This window comes from Poecilia latipinna, unplaced genomic scaffold (assembly GCF_001443285.1).
Source record: "Poecilia latipinna isolate Pla-1442-1.1 unplaced genomic scaffold, P_latipinna-1.0 Scaffold160, whole genome shotgun sequence".
NCBI classification, from domain to species: domain Eukaryota; kingdom Metazoa; phylum Chordata; class Actinopteri; order Cyprinodontiformes; family Poeciliidae; genus Poecilia; species Poecilia latipinna.
Window position 1 is genome coordinate 418,690 of NW_015112776.1, and position 15,055 is coordinate 433,744.

At 45.5% G+C, this 15,055-nt stretch overlaps 1 protein-coding gene across 1 annotated transcript in view; it reads left to right on the plus strand.

Annotated features, from left to right (window-relative positions):
- The window catches only part of neurl4 (neuralized E3 ubiquitin protein ligase 4), a 19,793-nt gene extending 9,129 nt beyond the window's left edge, over positions 1–10,664 (plus strand). The window contains exons 4-29 of the mRNA XM_015029705.1: positions 668–1,137; positions 1,207–1,318; positions 1,403–1,491; positions 1,827–1,899; positions 1,981–2,254; positions 2,335–2,516; positions 2,875–2,960; positions 3,051–3,213; positions 3,327–3,537; positions 4,166–4,242; positions 4,357–4,435; positions 4,525–4,694; positions 5,138–5,266; positions 5,351–5,496; positions 5,577–5,795; positions 5,874–5,972; positions 6,649–6,801; positions 6,900–7,067; positions 7,156–7,314; positions 7,405–7,584; positions 8,519–8,612; positions 8,699–8,806; positions 8,906–9,050; positions 9,739–9,851; positions 9,949–10,108; positions 10,190–10,664. Coding sequence (XP_014885191.1) covers positions 668–1,137; positions 1,207–1,318; positions 1,403–1,491; positions 1,827–1,899; positions 1,981–2,254; positions 2,335–2,516; positions 2,875–2,960; positions 3,051–3,213; positions 3,327–3,537; positions 4,166–4,242; positions 4,357–4,435; positions 4,525–4,694; positions 5,138–5,266; positions 5,351–5,496; positions 5,577–5,795; positions 5,874–5,972; positions 6,649–6,801; positions 6,900–7,067; positions 7,156–7,314; positions 7,405–7,584; positions 8,519–8,612; positions 8,699–8,806; positions 8,906–9,050; positions 9,739–9,851; positions 9,949–10,108; positions 10,190–10,394 — 4,064 coding nt within the window. The 3' untranslated portion in view covers positions 10,395–10,664. The remainder of the gene's footprint in view (positions 1–667; positions 1,138–1,206; positions 1,319–1,402; positions 1,492–1,826; positions 1,900–1,980; positions 2,255–2,334; positions 2,517–2,874; positions 2,961–3,050; positions 3,214–3,326; positions 3,538–4,165; positions 4,243–4,356; positions 4,436–4,524; positions 4,695–5,137; positions 5,267–5,350; positions 5,497–5,576; positions 5,796–5,873; positions 5,973–6,648; positions 6,802–6,899; positions 7,068–7,155; positions 7,315–7,404; positions 7,585–8,518; positions 8,613–8,698; positions 8,807–8,905; positions 9,051–9,738; positions 9,852–9,948; positions 10,109–10,189) is intronic.
- The last annotated feature ends 4,391 nt before the right edge of the window (positions 10,665–15,055 follow it).

Sequence of the window (15,055 nt, forward strand, 5' to 3'; positions counted from 1 at the left end):
AAAATCTTAAACTTGGGGGTCAGCAGCTAAAAAACAAAGCCCGGGGGTTTAAAAAACCCACAACGGGTTTTTTTTTTTTTTTTTTTTTTTTTTTTTTTTTTTTTGGCGTCTGGAAAATGAGCCTTTTCATAGACCTTTTGATTGTGGAGTCACAATGTTACCTAGCAACTCCAGCAAAGCTCAGCCCATCACCTAGCAACCCAAGTGGAGCTCTAACACTTTTGTTCAGCTGGTTTATGCATATTACAATGGCTGCTGGAAAAGACGAGCGTTTTGTTGTTGATTTACCATCCAGAAATCACTTGCTGAATTCTTGCTGGTTGTGCAGGAGGCTCTACTTCTGCTTTTCAAAGGTGTTAAGGTGTAGAAATGCACATCTGTTGGCAGCCGTTTTCACGTGTGAGTGTAAACATTGAGTTGGGGGTGGCGTGACCAGCAGCGGCTGATTTGGATTTAAAGTGACAAGAGGCTCTAAAACGTCTCATTCTGAAGAGCTCAAAGTGGACAGAACTGACCAGACTGACATCTCATTATCTAAGAATAATTTACATGTTTTATATTTCCCATAAACCTATCCAGACCTTTTCAAGGAAGCGTAATAGATCACCTCTAAGGGTTTCATAGCTTGATCTGCTCTGATAGCCGTTCTCTTCCTGCCTCTGCTCAGTCCTCACAGAGCACCAGCTCTTCGACGTCTTTAACAATGCAATAGTTTCGTTTTATCGCTCTGAAGACGAGGGAGGAGGAGAGGACGGCGGAGGCGGAGGAGGAGGAGGCGACGCTGGTGGAGGAGGCGACGCAGGAAGCGACTCTTCTTCCAGAGCTGACAGAGGGAGCAGCGGTGGAGGCGGCGCTCCGGCTAACGCTGACGGCAGCACAGGGACGGCCGGAGGCGTGGGAGCGGGCGGAGACTGTGGGAACTCTAACAACAGCCCAGCCGGTACCGGAGGGGCTGCGCCGGGCTCCGGGGCGGGTGGGGTGATGACCAACGACGCGCTGCTGTTCCACGAGAAGTGCGGCACGCTGATCAAGCTGAGCAACAACAACAAGACGGCGGAGCGGCGGAGACCTCTGGACGAGTTCAACAACGGAGTGGTGATGACCAACCGGCCGCTCCGGCACAACGAGATGTTCGAGGTGCGGCACGGTCCTCTGACGCCATCTTTCCTCTTCGGGCTGAACTGCTAACGATGTCTCTGTTACCAGATCCGCATCGATAAGCTAGTGGACAAGTGGTCGGGCTCAATCGAGATCGGAGTGACCACGCACAATCCCAACAACCTGGACTATCCTGCAACTATGACCAATCTGCGCTCAGGTAACACCCTGCCATCAGAGTCGATACTGTTCGCTTATCAGAACTTTTTTTTTTTAACTTTTATTTATTTTTTATCTTTATCAGGTACAATCATGATGAGTGGCTGTGGGATATTAACAAACGGGAAAGGAACTCGTAGGGAATACTGTGAATTCAGCCTGGATGAACTTCAGGTCAGTGGAAACATGCATCTCCTCCACCAGAGCGTTTTTCACCCAGAACCTTTCGTTTGTATCCTGGCTTTGTCTTGTTTGTGTTTGCACCGTTCAGCGTTTGAGAGGAAAAGCCGGCTCTAATTGTGAAATTTAAAAAGCTGATTTTCAGTAATAAAACTATGATTCAGTAAAGAGTGACCACTCTTTAGTGTTTACTGATGTGGTCGGGTTCATCCCTGGTTCCTAATGCGTGATTAAAAGAGCGGCCTCAACAAACCTCCCCGGTTCTTGCAGTTGAAATGCGGCGCCTGCGTTTTCCCGCTTTTTCAATTTTCTGCTACATGTCATTGCAGGAGGGGGATCACATCGGCCTGATGCGGAAAGCCAGCGGTGCGCTCCATTTCTACATCAACGGCATCGACCAAGGCAAGCCTCCTCCGGTTCCGGCGCGTCGGCACTCAGGAAGCCAGGGCGACGATTTGACCGCGGTGTGTTGTTGCTCTGCAGGCGTGGCCGCGGCGCAGACTCCTAGCGTGGTCTACGGCGTGGTGGACCTCTACGGCATGGCCGTCAAAGTCACCATAGTCCACAACCACAACCACAGCGACCGCCTCAGGCGCAACAACGCCATCATGAGGGCTCTGTCGCCCGACGTCGGCCGGCCGCGGCCCGCTCTGGCCCTCACGCCGGACTCGGAAGGACCCGACCGTCTCCTGTTTCACCCCAACTGTGGGCAGAAGGCAGCCATCATCTGCGACGGCAGGACGGCGCTGCGGCCGCAGTTAGCGCTTCTTCTTCTTCTGGTTCATCATCTTCGCTGCAAGGATTTAATTTTAACACATGTTCTGCTGATGTCTTTAGTGCGACTGATGACTTCAACCACGGGGTGGTCCTGAGCAGCCGGCCGCTGCGCTCCAACGAGGTGTTCCAGGTCCGCATCGACAAGATGGTGGACAAATGGGCGGGCTCCATCGAAATCGGTGTCACGACACACAATCCCGCCTACCTGCAGCTGCCGTCCACCATGACGAACCTGCGGTCAGGTGAGATGACGGAAAGCATTTAGCGCCGATGCAGGTCGTTTCTTCTCTTCAGCTCATCGTTTCTCTGAGATCCAGACGCTCATGGCTCACTGGTGACTTCTGCGTCTCCCGTTTCTGTGTTTATCCGGCCATTTGTTTCACATCCGAGTTCAAAACTCTAAACAAATCTCAAAATAACGGTTGTGTATTTCTCAAGTTTTCATTGTGAGATTATGCTAATGTAATGAAACAATTTATTTTCTCATCCTTTTTTTATTATTAATAATGTTGCATATAATTATCTATTTTAATTCAGCTGTAAGTCGAGGAGTTTTCAGTGCAGAGGCGCCTGACCCGTTTCCCGTGGGTTGTCTTTCAGGGACGTGGATGATGACGGGAAACGGTGTGATGCACAACGGAACCACGATTCTGGACGAGTACGGACACAACCTGGATCGACTCAAAGTAAGAGGAGTTTTCTTTATTTTTAAATCAGTCATCTTTCTGTTAAATCGTGTTTTATAGTTGACGAAACCGTCGCTCTTCTGCCTGCAGGCCGGGGACACGGTCGGAGTTGTCCGGAAGGAAGACGGCAGCCTGCACTTCTTCGTGAACGGCGTGGCGCAGGGCCCGGCAGCCTGGAATGTGCCGCCAAACGTCTACGCCGTGGTCGACCTGTACGGCCAGGCGGCCCAGGCCACCATCATGGACGACATGGGTGAGGCCCGGAGGAGCAGGACGATAACGATGGTCTATCAGAGACGGCAGCTTTGAGGAAAGTCTGACCTGGTGTGTGTGTGTGTGTGTGTGTGTGTGTGTCTGCGGTTCCAGTGGACCTCCCTCCTCTACCAGAGGACAGCTCAGACGGCCCCACCGCCATGTCCCCCGGGAGTCCCTGCTCTGTGGCGGGGGCCTCCACTTCCACTGACCTGCGCTTCCACCAGCTGCACGGCACCAACGCCGTCATCACCAACGGGGGGCGCACCGCGCTGCGCCAGAACTGCCGCAGCGAGTTTAACGACGCCATCGTCATTTCCAACAGGTAACGGCGTCGATGGTCAGAACCTTTTCAGGTCGAAGAGCTTTTGAAGCAGCATAAGATGTTTGAAGCTGAGATGATCTTAAAACGTCATGAGGTGAAATAAAACTCCTCCTTCCTGGTTTACGCTGCAACTCATCAGAGTTTAATGATGTCATAACTCACACCTATTGTCTTTCTCAGAGACTCTTAAGTTTTAAAGTTAATCCAGTTTATTTTTCTGCTTAACTTGATTAAATAACTTTTTCTGTGCATCAATGCATTTATGCAGCCATTTGTTTTCACGTCTATCTATTAATCCATCTTTTCATCCATCCATTTGTCTGTTGATCCGTCCATTTCCTCTTTTTCTCTGCTTTTTTGTAGGTTGTGTAATTGATGTCTGACCACAGTTTATAAAACTTTAAATTCAGTCCAATTTTTGTGCTTCTAGTCTCCTTTAAAAATGAACTGCACTGTGAAACGTAAAGCAAGGTTTGGAAACTCGTCTTTTTACTTTGAGGATTATTCCTGGGTGTTCTGTTAGTTTTCTTTTGGTAAAATATTATTTATCAATACAGCATTTATACAGTGTATCAGTCTATATTCTTGAGTAGATGTTGCAGTGAAGATGTGATTTTTTTTTTCTCAGGTGCCTTCGGGATGGAGAACTCTTTGAAATTGTTATTCAGAAGATGGTGGACCGCTGGTCAGGTTCAATAGAAGCAGGTCGGAGCTTCCTCTGCTTTATTAACGATACGTTTCAGTTTCCTCGGACTGATCCGGTTGGTCCGACTCCGTCCGCTGCCTGACGTTTATCTGTGGCTGTCCCTGTGCCTCCAGGAGTGACCGCCATCAGACCGGAGGAGCTGGAGTTTCCGAACACGATGACCGACATAGACTACGACACCTGGATGCTGAGGTAAGAATGTGACGTTTTACAAATGATTCAAATTACAAATTAGATCCAAACAATTCATCTAATGTTTTTTGTTTTTTTTTCTCCCACAGTGGAACCGCCATCATGCAGGACGGCAACACAATGCGCAACAACTACGGCTGCGACCTGGACTCCCTGACCACAGGCTCCCGGATCGGCATGATGCGCACCGCCAACGGCGACCTCCATTACTACATCAACGGCGTGGATCAGGGCGTCGCCTGCGCGGGTCTGCCGGCAGGTAGAGAGCCACCGCTAAAATGAATATTTAAAAAACTAACACGCCGCATACTTCGACCAAAGAGATGAAGCTGACCCTCGTTGACGTAGACGCCTGACGGAAATTGCGTCGCGTCGTTCCCAGAGAGCCGTCCGCCTGCTAACGTCGACGCCAGACTTGGGTCAAAATATCGCGAAGTGTTGTCTGATTGGCTGTGTTTCAAGCGGAAATGCGCTCAGACGGCAGTGTTAATATTTCATTTCAACTAATGATTATTTTACAAAAACCGTATAGCGGAAGCGGACGAGTTGACGGCCGCAGTCTTCTGACCAATCAGACAACACTTCGACCAGGGCCCGGTGTCGAGGTCGACGGGTGGAAACAAAACGACACAGTTTTCATGAGAGCCAGTTTTCTGCACGTCAGCTGAAGGGCGTTGCCTGTACCTCTCATGTCTCTTTCAGAGGTGTTTGCTGTGATCGATCTGTACGGTCAGTGCGTTCAGGTCTCCATCACCAGCTCCTCCGGCCCGCTGGACAACAGCCTCTGCACCAGCAACGTCACCGAGAAGAGCTTCCCCATCCACTCTCCAGGTGCTCAGGAGGTTTCTTTCTCCGACGCTGCGTTGCGAAATCCTTCAGAGCTGCGTCCTTATGTCCTTCATTTTGTGCTTGCAGTCGCAGGCGTCGCCCACCGGCTCCACAGTAAGCATGGAAAGAACGTGGTGCTGCTGGGCGAGGGCTGCCAGGCCATCAGAGTTGGCGGCTACTCTCACGGCATCGTGTTCAGCGCCAAAGAGCTCAAAGCGGACGAGCTGTTTGAGGTTTGCTCGCGATTAACTTGGGGAAATAAGGATGCGGGCAGCCAGCAGGTTGGGTCTTCTTCACCGGTTTCCTCCTGCAGGTGAGGATCGACGAGGTGGACGATCAGTGGTGCGGCTCTCTGCACATCGGCCTGACCACGCTGGCGCCTCCGGAGCTGCCGTCCTGCCCGCTGTCCGGCCTCTCGCCCTCCCTCCCACAGCTCCGCACCAAGGTCACCTGGCTGCTCTGCGGCTCCGAGGTCCAACGCAACGGCGTTCTGCAGCGGCAGAATTACGGCTATTCGCTGGACCGGCTGACGGTGAGCAGCGCCTCCTGCCTTCGTTTTATCCATTTCTCACTTCCAGAGCTCGGAGATCAAGTCTGAATGTGTTTCCAGGTGGGGAACCGCGTGGGCGTGAAGAGGTGCAACGACGACACCATGCACATCTTTGTTGACGGGCAGGACATGGGGCCTGCCGCTACCGCAGTCCCCAAGGTACCAACACCAGGGTGTCTGAATCCTTAAAGCTCTGCATTAATGTATCTAAAGCAAAGGCCTCGCATGTCTCAGATTCATTCAAAATATGTTAACCACAAGTCTGTGGCAGGCCTGTTTAATCTCAAGTTTGAGTTGAGGTGGGCGGATCGATCCAAAATATCACCAATATCGATGCCGAGTCGGTATTAGTATCGCATCGATCCTCGCATAAGATTGATAACTTTAGTTTCAGATTCCCTCCTAAAATTTTATTTATTTTTCTATTGTAGTTTCTCAACTCCACTTCAAAAAATCATTTTCTATTTATTGTTTTCTCAGATGATATATTTTTTGCAGTTTGTTTAGAAAAATGCACAAAATCATGTTAATGTGTTATTTAAGTATTTTGTAGATGCCTATAAACTTTAGTTTTTTAATTCTTTCTAAGATTTGAACAAAATAAATTCAAAGGAAAAATCACAAAAACACAGAAGAGTCAGATGTTTGATGCTATTTTCAAACCTAAATAAAGAAAAATGTTCAGCTTTTGCGATGCTTTATCATAACAACGGCATCGTCCTCTAACCATTGTCTGTATTTACTTTTTTCTGGCCTTAAAAAGACTTAAATTTGACTTGCTGAAACCTGCAAATCTAAACATTAGCACTGAGCAGCGGCTTCTGGCTTTTCGCAGAATGTGTACGCCGTTTTGGACCTGTACGGGCGGATAACGGCGCTGTCCATCGTCAGCTCCTCTTTGATGGAGGACTTGGAGAGCATCAAGGCGCCTTCGCTCACCTCGGACAGCTGCAGCGAAGGGGAGGAGGACAGCAGCCCCGTTAGAGAGGTCAGAGGCTGGAAAGAGAGGGAACAAAATAGAAGCTTTATGAAACAATTGGATTTTGTTTGTGTCAAATGCTTCTTTTGTTTTTTTTTCTGATCAAGGTTGAGAGTGAAACGTGCTCCCTGGTGCCGACGGTCATGATGTTTCTGGAAAACCACGGCAAGAACATCCAGCTGTCCAACCAGAACCTGACGGCAGCCCGGGTTTCCAGCTACAACCAGGGCCTGCTGGTCACCGTCCAGCCGCTGGCGCGCCAGCAGCTCTTCCAGGTGGCTCTGCTGGACTCACATAAATACGATTATCTGTGTTTCAATTTGCAGTTTGAGTGGATGACTCATGCTTTTCTTTGGGCGCCAGTTTCAGATCGATCGTCTGAACCCGTCGTGGACGTCGTCTCTGTCGTTAGGGGTGATAGGCCACTCCCCCGACCGGCTGAACTTCCCCTCCACGGCCTGCTGCCTGAAGCGCTCCGCCTGGCTGCTGCAGCGCGACTCCGTCTTCCACAACTCTCTAAAAGTAAACGCTCCACAACATTGCCGTTAGTCGACAGCCACCTTTCACTTCTCCCATCATCTGATTTCTGTTTCGCTCCCCTCCGCCCTTCAGATATGTGAGAACTACGGTCCTAACCTGGACACTTGTCCAGAGGGGACAGTGTTGGGTCTGCTGGTGGACACCAACAACTGCCTCCATCTCTATGTGAACAGCATGGACCAGGGCGTGGCGGCGCAGGACATCCCCTCGCCCTGCTACCCCTTCATCGACCTCTACGGCCAGTGTGAACAGGTTTGTAAAGACGCAGAGGGACTTGGCCGCGCCTCGCAAAGGATTCATTTGAATATTTTAAGCTTGAAACGGCTAATCGGATTAATCGCGATGAAGCTATTATTGAAATAACTGTAAAATAATTTAGTGATCAACTGGAGTATACAGACTCAAAAAAGGCAAATTGCTGAAAGATCAACATGCTCAGAGCAATAAATGAGTGAAAACTGCATAAAAATTAGTCAATATTTTGTATTTAAAATAAAAAGGAAACGACTACCTTCTTTGTCTGTAAAAATGTTCTGCCCAGAATCCTTCAGTGGACTCTTGATCATTTGTAGCAAAGGACATGGATGAAGTTTTAGCTTCACCTATTTCAATTTCTGCAAAAATCCCCTCCTATAGACACAATTGGCTATGCAATTATTAGTTGGTTCATTGAAAAAAAATAAAAATCAACAGTGCTTCCAAAAACAGCCAAAGCGTTTACAAAATCCACCCTCCCATTTCTTGGTATCTGGAAAATGAGCCGTTTCAAAAACCTCCCGATTGTTGAGTCGCACCTCGCTGTTACCTAGCAACCCAAGCAGAGCTCCACTACGCTTGTTGCACATAAAGCTGGTTTTCAGCTGTATGTGCTGTACAATGGCTGCTGGAAAAGACAGCACCCATTTGTTGTAGACTTGCCGTCCAGAAACCACTTTCTTCATCCTTGTTGGTTGTGCAGGAGGCTCCACTTCTGCATTTCAAAGTTGTATAGTTGTGTAATTGTGCCTCTGTTTTCAGCCATTTTCAATTCAATTATTTATTTTGGCATTTTTATGCATTTCTAATATTGCATGAACAAGATTTACATGACTAAATAAGATCTGCCGAATGTTATTAAATTTATTTGATCCGATTAAATGTCCCAGTCGAGATCATTTTGCTGTAACCGATGTTCTCATGGCGACAGGTCACCATAGTAACCAACAACGTGCCAGCTGTGGGTGCAGAGAGCGGCGACACTCGCTTTCAGGGAGACATGGAGAAGGCAGACATGGTTGACGGTACGAAACCTCTCGGTTTCCTTTTTTTCCAACTCCTCCGCCGCAGCCTTCAGCTTCCTCAGCAGGTTCTCTGTTGGTGCTTGCAGGCATCAAAGAGAGTGTGTGCTGGACGCCCCCTCCAGAGGTCAACCCCAACAAGACCTGCGAGTACCAGGCGCTCTGCTCCCGCTTCAAGGACTTGCTCACTTTGCCAGGTTTGACTTCATCTCTCTGACTTCTCGTCGCCATTTCCGTCCACGTTCCCTCCTCACACGTGTATAAAATGACGCGTCCTGTTTCCGTCCAACCTCAAGACGGCTACTTCAACGAAGATGCAAAGTACAACCTGTGCTACTGCGAGTCCTGCCACAAGCTGCGGGGAGACGAGGCGTACTACAAGCGAGGAGAGCCACCCCGAGACTACGCCCTGCCATTTGGGTGGTGCCGCTTCGCCCTCAGGTGGGGAGGCTGCAGGAAGGCCTTTTGTTTAGTTTTGTTTTTTTATTCATGCTGTTATAGTAAATCTGGAAATCTCTGAAATGTTGGAGTAAGAAGCATTTTGAGGCTAAAAATGCTGATGGATTTCATGTATCAGAAATGATAAAAAAAAATAATAATAATTTGATCTTTACCAGGTTCAGAATTAAAAAATAAATAAATAACAACAAACATAAAAACGCCCCCAATACACAGATGTGTTGGGTGTGGAAATTAGCAGTAGCTTGCTGCTTTTCTTAGGTCATGAAGGAACAATTAGAAAAATATTGAACATATCTATAGATATATCTATAAACAAACTGAACTACAAACATTTCTGGTTGTTCTGTATATCTATGATCTAATATTTTATCCTCTTTCTGCTTAAATTTATTTAGATGTATGCATAAGTAGTGTTTTTGCTGTGAAATGGATTCAAAGTTAGTTTATTCATTTGATTAGAGCACATACAGCAGATATAAAGTTCAGTATTTAGTTTGCAAACAAGCTAAATGAGGCATGATTGGGTGTAACTCTAACCACTAGATGGCGGTAAAGTGTCTTAAATATGAGTCCTTGTGTTGAATGTGGATGTTTTTGCTGTAGCAAATGTTATTAGCATCTGTTTGTTAGTTTTTAGCTATTATTTATAGCCTGCCTCATTCTGCAGGGTCAAGTCCCACTGTGAGGTTTCCAATGCACTAAAGAAGTGGCACATTGCGTATCACGGCACCAACGTAGGAGCCCTGCGGCGCACACTGGACCACGGCCAGCTGCTGCCTGGTATGACGCTCATATCCTTCGCCATTAGTTATTTTGATAGTGGTGGCTACACTTTTTTTTTTTTAAGGAGCAGTTTTTGTTTCGCTTCGCTTTGCAGGAACGTCGTCCATTTTCCTGGTGTCTCAAGTGAAGACGGAGGGTCCAAACGGCTACACCGAACCAGAGGAGAACAGCGCCCCCGGCAGGGAGGTTCCCAGAGTGCGGCTCTCCCCGACCATGCGCTACTCTGGCATGGAGACGTTTGCTCCCAAAGTGCAGTGAGTTCGTAGCGCGTGGAAACGCCGGGGTGGTGGAAACGCGAGCCGGAAGTGACGGCTCTTCTTCTCCTCTCCCTGCAGATTTCAGGACCCGCGTTCTCACCGCTGCCACCAGGCTCAGGTGGGCTTCCAGGTGTGCGTGCGGCCGGGCTCCTACAAGGTGGGACCTCAGACACTGAGCCACAGCGAGCCTCTAGACCCCCGCTTCAGCAACTCTGAGATCGAGTGGATCACGAAGGAGCAAGGTGGCACGCTTCTCTACGGACTGCTGGTTCGGGTGGAGTGAACGGCGTAGCGGCGAAGACCCGAGCGCCGCTTCCGGTTATTTTTGATAAACAGACAACCAAATCCAAGCCCTGCCTTGAGCAAGACACTAGTCTGGAGTCCGGCTGGTCCTGAAGCGGATTGTCGACAACTCAGCATTTTTGGTTTTGTTTTGGCTCGCTCGCTCTTCGGCTCTTTTATCGGCGGAGAGCAGCGGTCGTTACCGAGAACAGACACTGCCTGCACTTTATGTTTCGGACACTAGTGGGCGATTTTTAAACTTCTCATCAACGCAACATGTTTGTTTATAAGCTTCTTCTTTTTTTCTTACCATTCTTCCGTCATTTTGTTCTTCCATCCTCGAGTAGCTTTTTTTTTTTTTTTTTTAATTTGGCACTTAGTTTAACACCTTTGACTTCCGAATTTTTTTCACAAAAAATGACTAAAAGGTAAATTAGATTTAAAAAAAAAAGAAAAAAGAGGGACGGTGTTTTAACAGCAATGTAGAAAAATAACGACACTTGAATCTGAGTATGAGCCCGAGAGCATCGTGATTGTGACCTCAATATCAGGCAGAATTTAAAACTGGAGGGAGGGGCTGATATGTTTACACACCTGTCTTTCACTGTGTTTCTGTCCTCTGTGCGTCTCCGTATGAGGAGACGTTAATATTGCCGCCAACGTTGGTTTACACAGGACTCGGATATGGGAATGGTTTTTAACCAATCTAATTTTGATGTTTATTTGACTGAAAATCTGAATTTCTGAGTTTGGTGTTGGAAAAATCAAGTGGAAACCGTGTTTCTGTGCTAGTTACGTCTCCATTTGGAGGTTGTGGTTCATTCAGGAAAAACAACTGGATCAGTCCACGGCAGCAATATGGCTGTCGTGGACTGGGATTAAAACCAGGGTCCAATTTCACATTGTATCAGTAATCTGCTGCATTCCACTCTTCTTGGAAATCCAATCTCAGTTTTGGGACTGAAGGCTTCACACTAAAGTTGAGCATTGTAGTCACAACTTAAACAACTAGTGGGGATTTGTCCATTGTTGCGGTACTAACATCTTGTACCACTACAAGCCACAACATGGCTACAAACCAGTTGTGGAGCACTCTGTTGTTTATAAATGAGACTTTCATGAGCCTGGCAATCGTATTCAGTATTAATCTCTTGGCTGTTGTGAAGCTTCTGTTGTCAAGGGCCATTCATGTAACATTTCCAACCAGAAACGGGGAAAATCTGAATTACAGAAACAAATGGAAATCCCAAGTCCATGAGCCGCCCCGACGTTAAATCAAATATGGCTTCCACTCTCAGTGTAAGTTACAGAAACGATCTGTATTTGTACCTCATGCTCCGGGAGTCACGCTGGTTTTCCAGATCCAATTTCACACTAATGAGGTGCATGAAATCCAGCACATTGCTGCATTTTTATTCACCTCACAAGTCAGATCTTGGAGTGACAATCGGCACGCTCTAGTTGCCTGTGGGATTACCAAAGGCGTTTCAGATCCGTTTTGTGCAAGTACCTGGTTCAGTGAGAAACAAACTGTGTTGCGTGCTAATAGTATAGTTATACAACTCATCATTTTATTCACATGGTAGCCATATTGGATATTATTAACCTCTGGGCTAGTCTGAGAACTTCATTTTGGATTGAAGGGGCATTTTGTTGCGTTTCCAGATGGGAACATCGAAAATGAGACTCTTAAATCCAGTCGAACAGTTTGAACATGGAAGGTCTCAAGAGTTTAAATCCAACATGGCTGACAAGTATGTAAAAAAAGCTATGAGGTTTTTGGTAAATGAGATATGGTTTTGTGCAGATTCTGAACATTATGGTTTCAATCCATAACTCCAACTTTTTTTAATGGATTGGATGGATTTAAATTCGGTCATTCCCACGTCTGAGCTCAGAATTTGAGGTGAACAGAACCAAATTTAAGTTCTGATTGCTGTTTGGTTTGGGGTCAAACATGACTCGACTCGTCGTTTTAGGGAAAACCACTCACAAGCTTATAATGGAAATAAAACTGCTGTTAGAAATCAGTGTTTTATAATCACCGCTGCACCTTTTGGCATAAAAAAGCACTGGATTGTGAATTACAAGGCATAGAAAATCTCAGAAGGTAGATTCAGCTGAGTTTGAATGGTTATGTTTCACCGCAACCGGTTTTGTTTTTACATTTATAAATGAAGGGTAAGCTAAGGGCAGCTAGCTATGTTCCAGTTCTTCCAGAAGCTTCTCAGAAAAGTTTGAGAAAAACTCAAAGCTAGGTAATGTGTAAGTGAAAAATTAAAAACACTTCTTTATATCTTAAATATATTTTTAAAAAAGACAAACTATAGCCAGAGTTGTTAGCTAGCTTAGAAAAACTTGATGCTAATGGGCTAGCATTAGCATTCGGCACCTGAATTCAGGACTATTTCACTGTTTTTAAGGAATCTGAGTCAATCAGATGTATTAACTTAAAATTGTATCAGTATATTATGCATTTATAAGATATTGAATTTGAAAAATTAATAGGTGGCTGTGTAGTTATCCCTTTATACACTCAGTGACCCAAACGCTGGATTTTGATTGCTTAACTACAACAATTTGCGTTTAATGTTTTCATTTTCTCACAGAGGAAAAATCACTGTGAAATAGTTACAATTAGACATTTAGTTCAAGATTCCAAACTCTCGCAGATTAAAAGCAGTGAATTAGCTCTTTGCTCAAGTGCTCGGCGGTCCTGTGGTTATGAAAAGTATTAAGGGAACCACATACCGTGTCTGTCCATCTCCGCCCGTGCTAAGCTAAATTTATATCTGTCGTTAAATTCTGCTCTTTATTCCAATCCCAAAATGCCCAGCCTCCCTGCTGAAGTCAGATAACGCCAAAAGGTGCGACATCAGTGTCGCTCCGTCGCCGTTTACGTCACACGCAAACCCATCCTTTCATCCGTCACGTCCGACACCGTTTACCCGACCAACACCGCTTCCTGTGTTAAATTCTTGTTGGCTTTCCACAAACTGGTGTTTACATGTGAATGTTGATTAGGGCTCTGCATTCATTTCACTCCACGACTGATTTGCACTCGCCATTTGTTCATAATCCAAAATCCACCCGCTTGGATTGTTTACAACCAGCTTTTTTTTTTTTTTTCTTTTCCCGCCAATTTGCATCCACGGAAAACAAAAGGTTTATAGCTGAGGCGTCAAACACTAAAAGTACAGTCAGAGAAGCTCAGACATCTTCTCATTGATGAGGGAGGGGGAAAAAAATTAAATAAAAAAATGTGAAAAAATGTTACTATATGGGTTCTTTACAGCCCAGTGCTGCTTTGTACACTTTAATTTGAATTTTTGTTTTGTTTTCGGTATGTTGTGTTGTACAGGCTGTTGCATAACAAATCATATCTTCATGATTTATATTAAAAAAAAATAAATAAATGACCTGACAAACGGTATGCTCCAAAGCATGGTTAATGTGTTAGTTTGAGAGGAATGGGCTAAAAAAAAAAAGAAAAAGAAACCTGCTGGGGGCATTTTGTGTGCGTTTCTTTTAGATTTTATTTAAAGAAGGAAGAAAAAAAAAAAGTCTGCTCACTGACAGGTTATTGCAGTGTTTACACTCCATCACAACTCGTCCAAAATGTTGTGGACTAAAATGACTCCTCTTAAGGCCAATAGTGGGATTTTTTTTCATAGCTTTTTTACATAAGTAGTGGCAGCTCTGTCCTATTTGACATACAGACCAACATAAATTTAAATTAAATTTAAAAAAAGAAGCAGACCTGGATGACATTTAAGCTACCGACACACGACCGTTTGCGCTGATGAATCATCTGCTCATTTGTCTTGCTGGATTGCATAGAGGGCTCTAACATAATGGAGTCATGTCTTTTTTTTTTTTTTGCTCCAGCTTCGATTTATTTATATATTTTATTTATTTTCTTAAATTGGACCCTGAGTTTTGGCGTTTCCTAACAGAGCTGTTATTCTGACCTCTCTTTCCCACTGATTTCGGTTGTGGGGAAACAAATTAGAGACGTTAGAACTGGATGAGAAGATCCTTCTGCACGTTAACAAAAGAGATTTACTCAAATCGTCAACAAATTTTATCGCAGCACAACAGCTTCGTTTTACAAACTGTGACTCAGCAGCTGGCAGTACTTCCTGTCCGCCTTTGTTTCGGTAGCTTCATGTTAACGTTACAGCATCCCCTTTCTAAGCATCTAAAACTGCTGCATTTGTCATGTGACCTCCAGGTAGCTGGAGAGAAAAAAAACTGCATTTTCCTGACTTTACTTTTCTGGAGTTCAGTCCTTCATTTTTATCAAAAATATAAAATATTGAAGTTTAGTATGACTGTGGCAGGCGTTAAATGTGAAATCTGCAAAGAAAAAAAAAGGAAAGAAAGGAGTAAAGAGGGAAGAGAGAGTAGGGCTATAAGGTGGGAAGTAAAACAAAAAGATGAAAAACATGAGAGAGGGAAGAAGTTACTATTGCTAAAAACTAAAAAAGAAAGAAAAAGGCTAAAGATATGTTGGGGACAAGGGAGACAATATATCATTATAAAAGGAAGGAATAAAGCAGCATTTGTATAAACACGAAATAAAGTCCAGGAATATGTTCTCATTTGGCGTAGGAAAATTATTAAAGGACCTGCTGTTAGGTTTTTGTTTTCTTCCCCCTT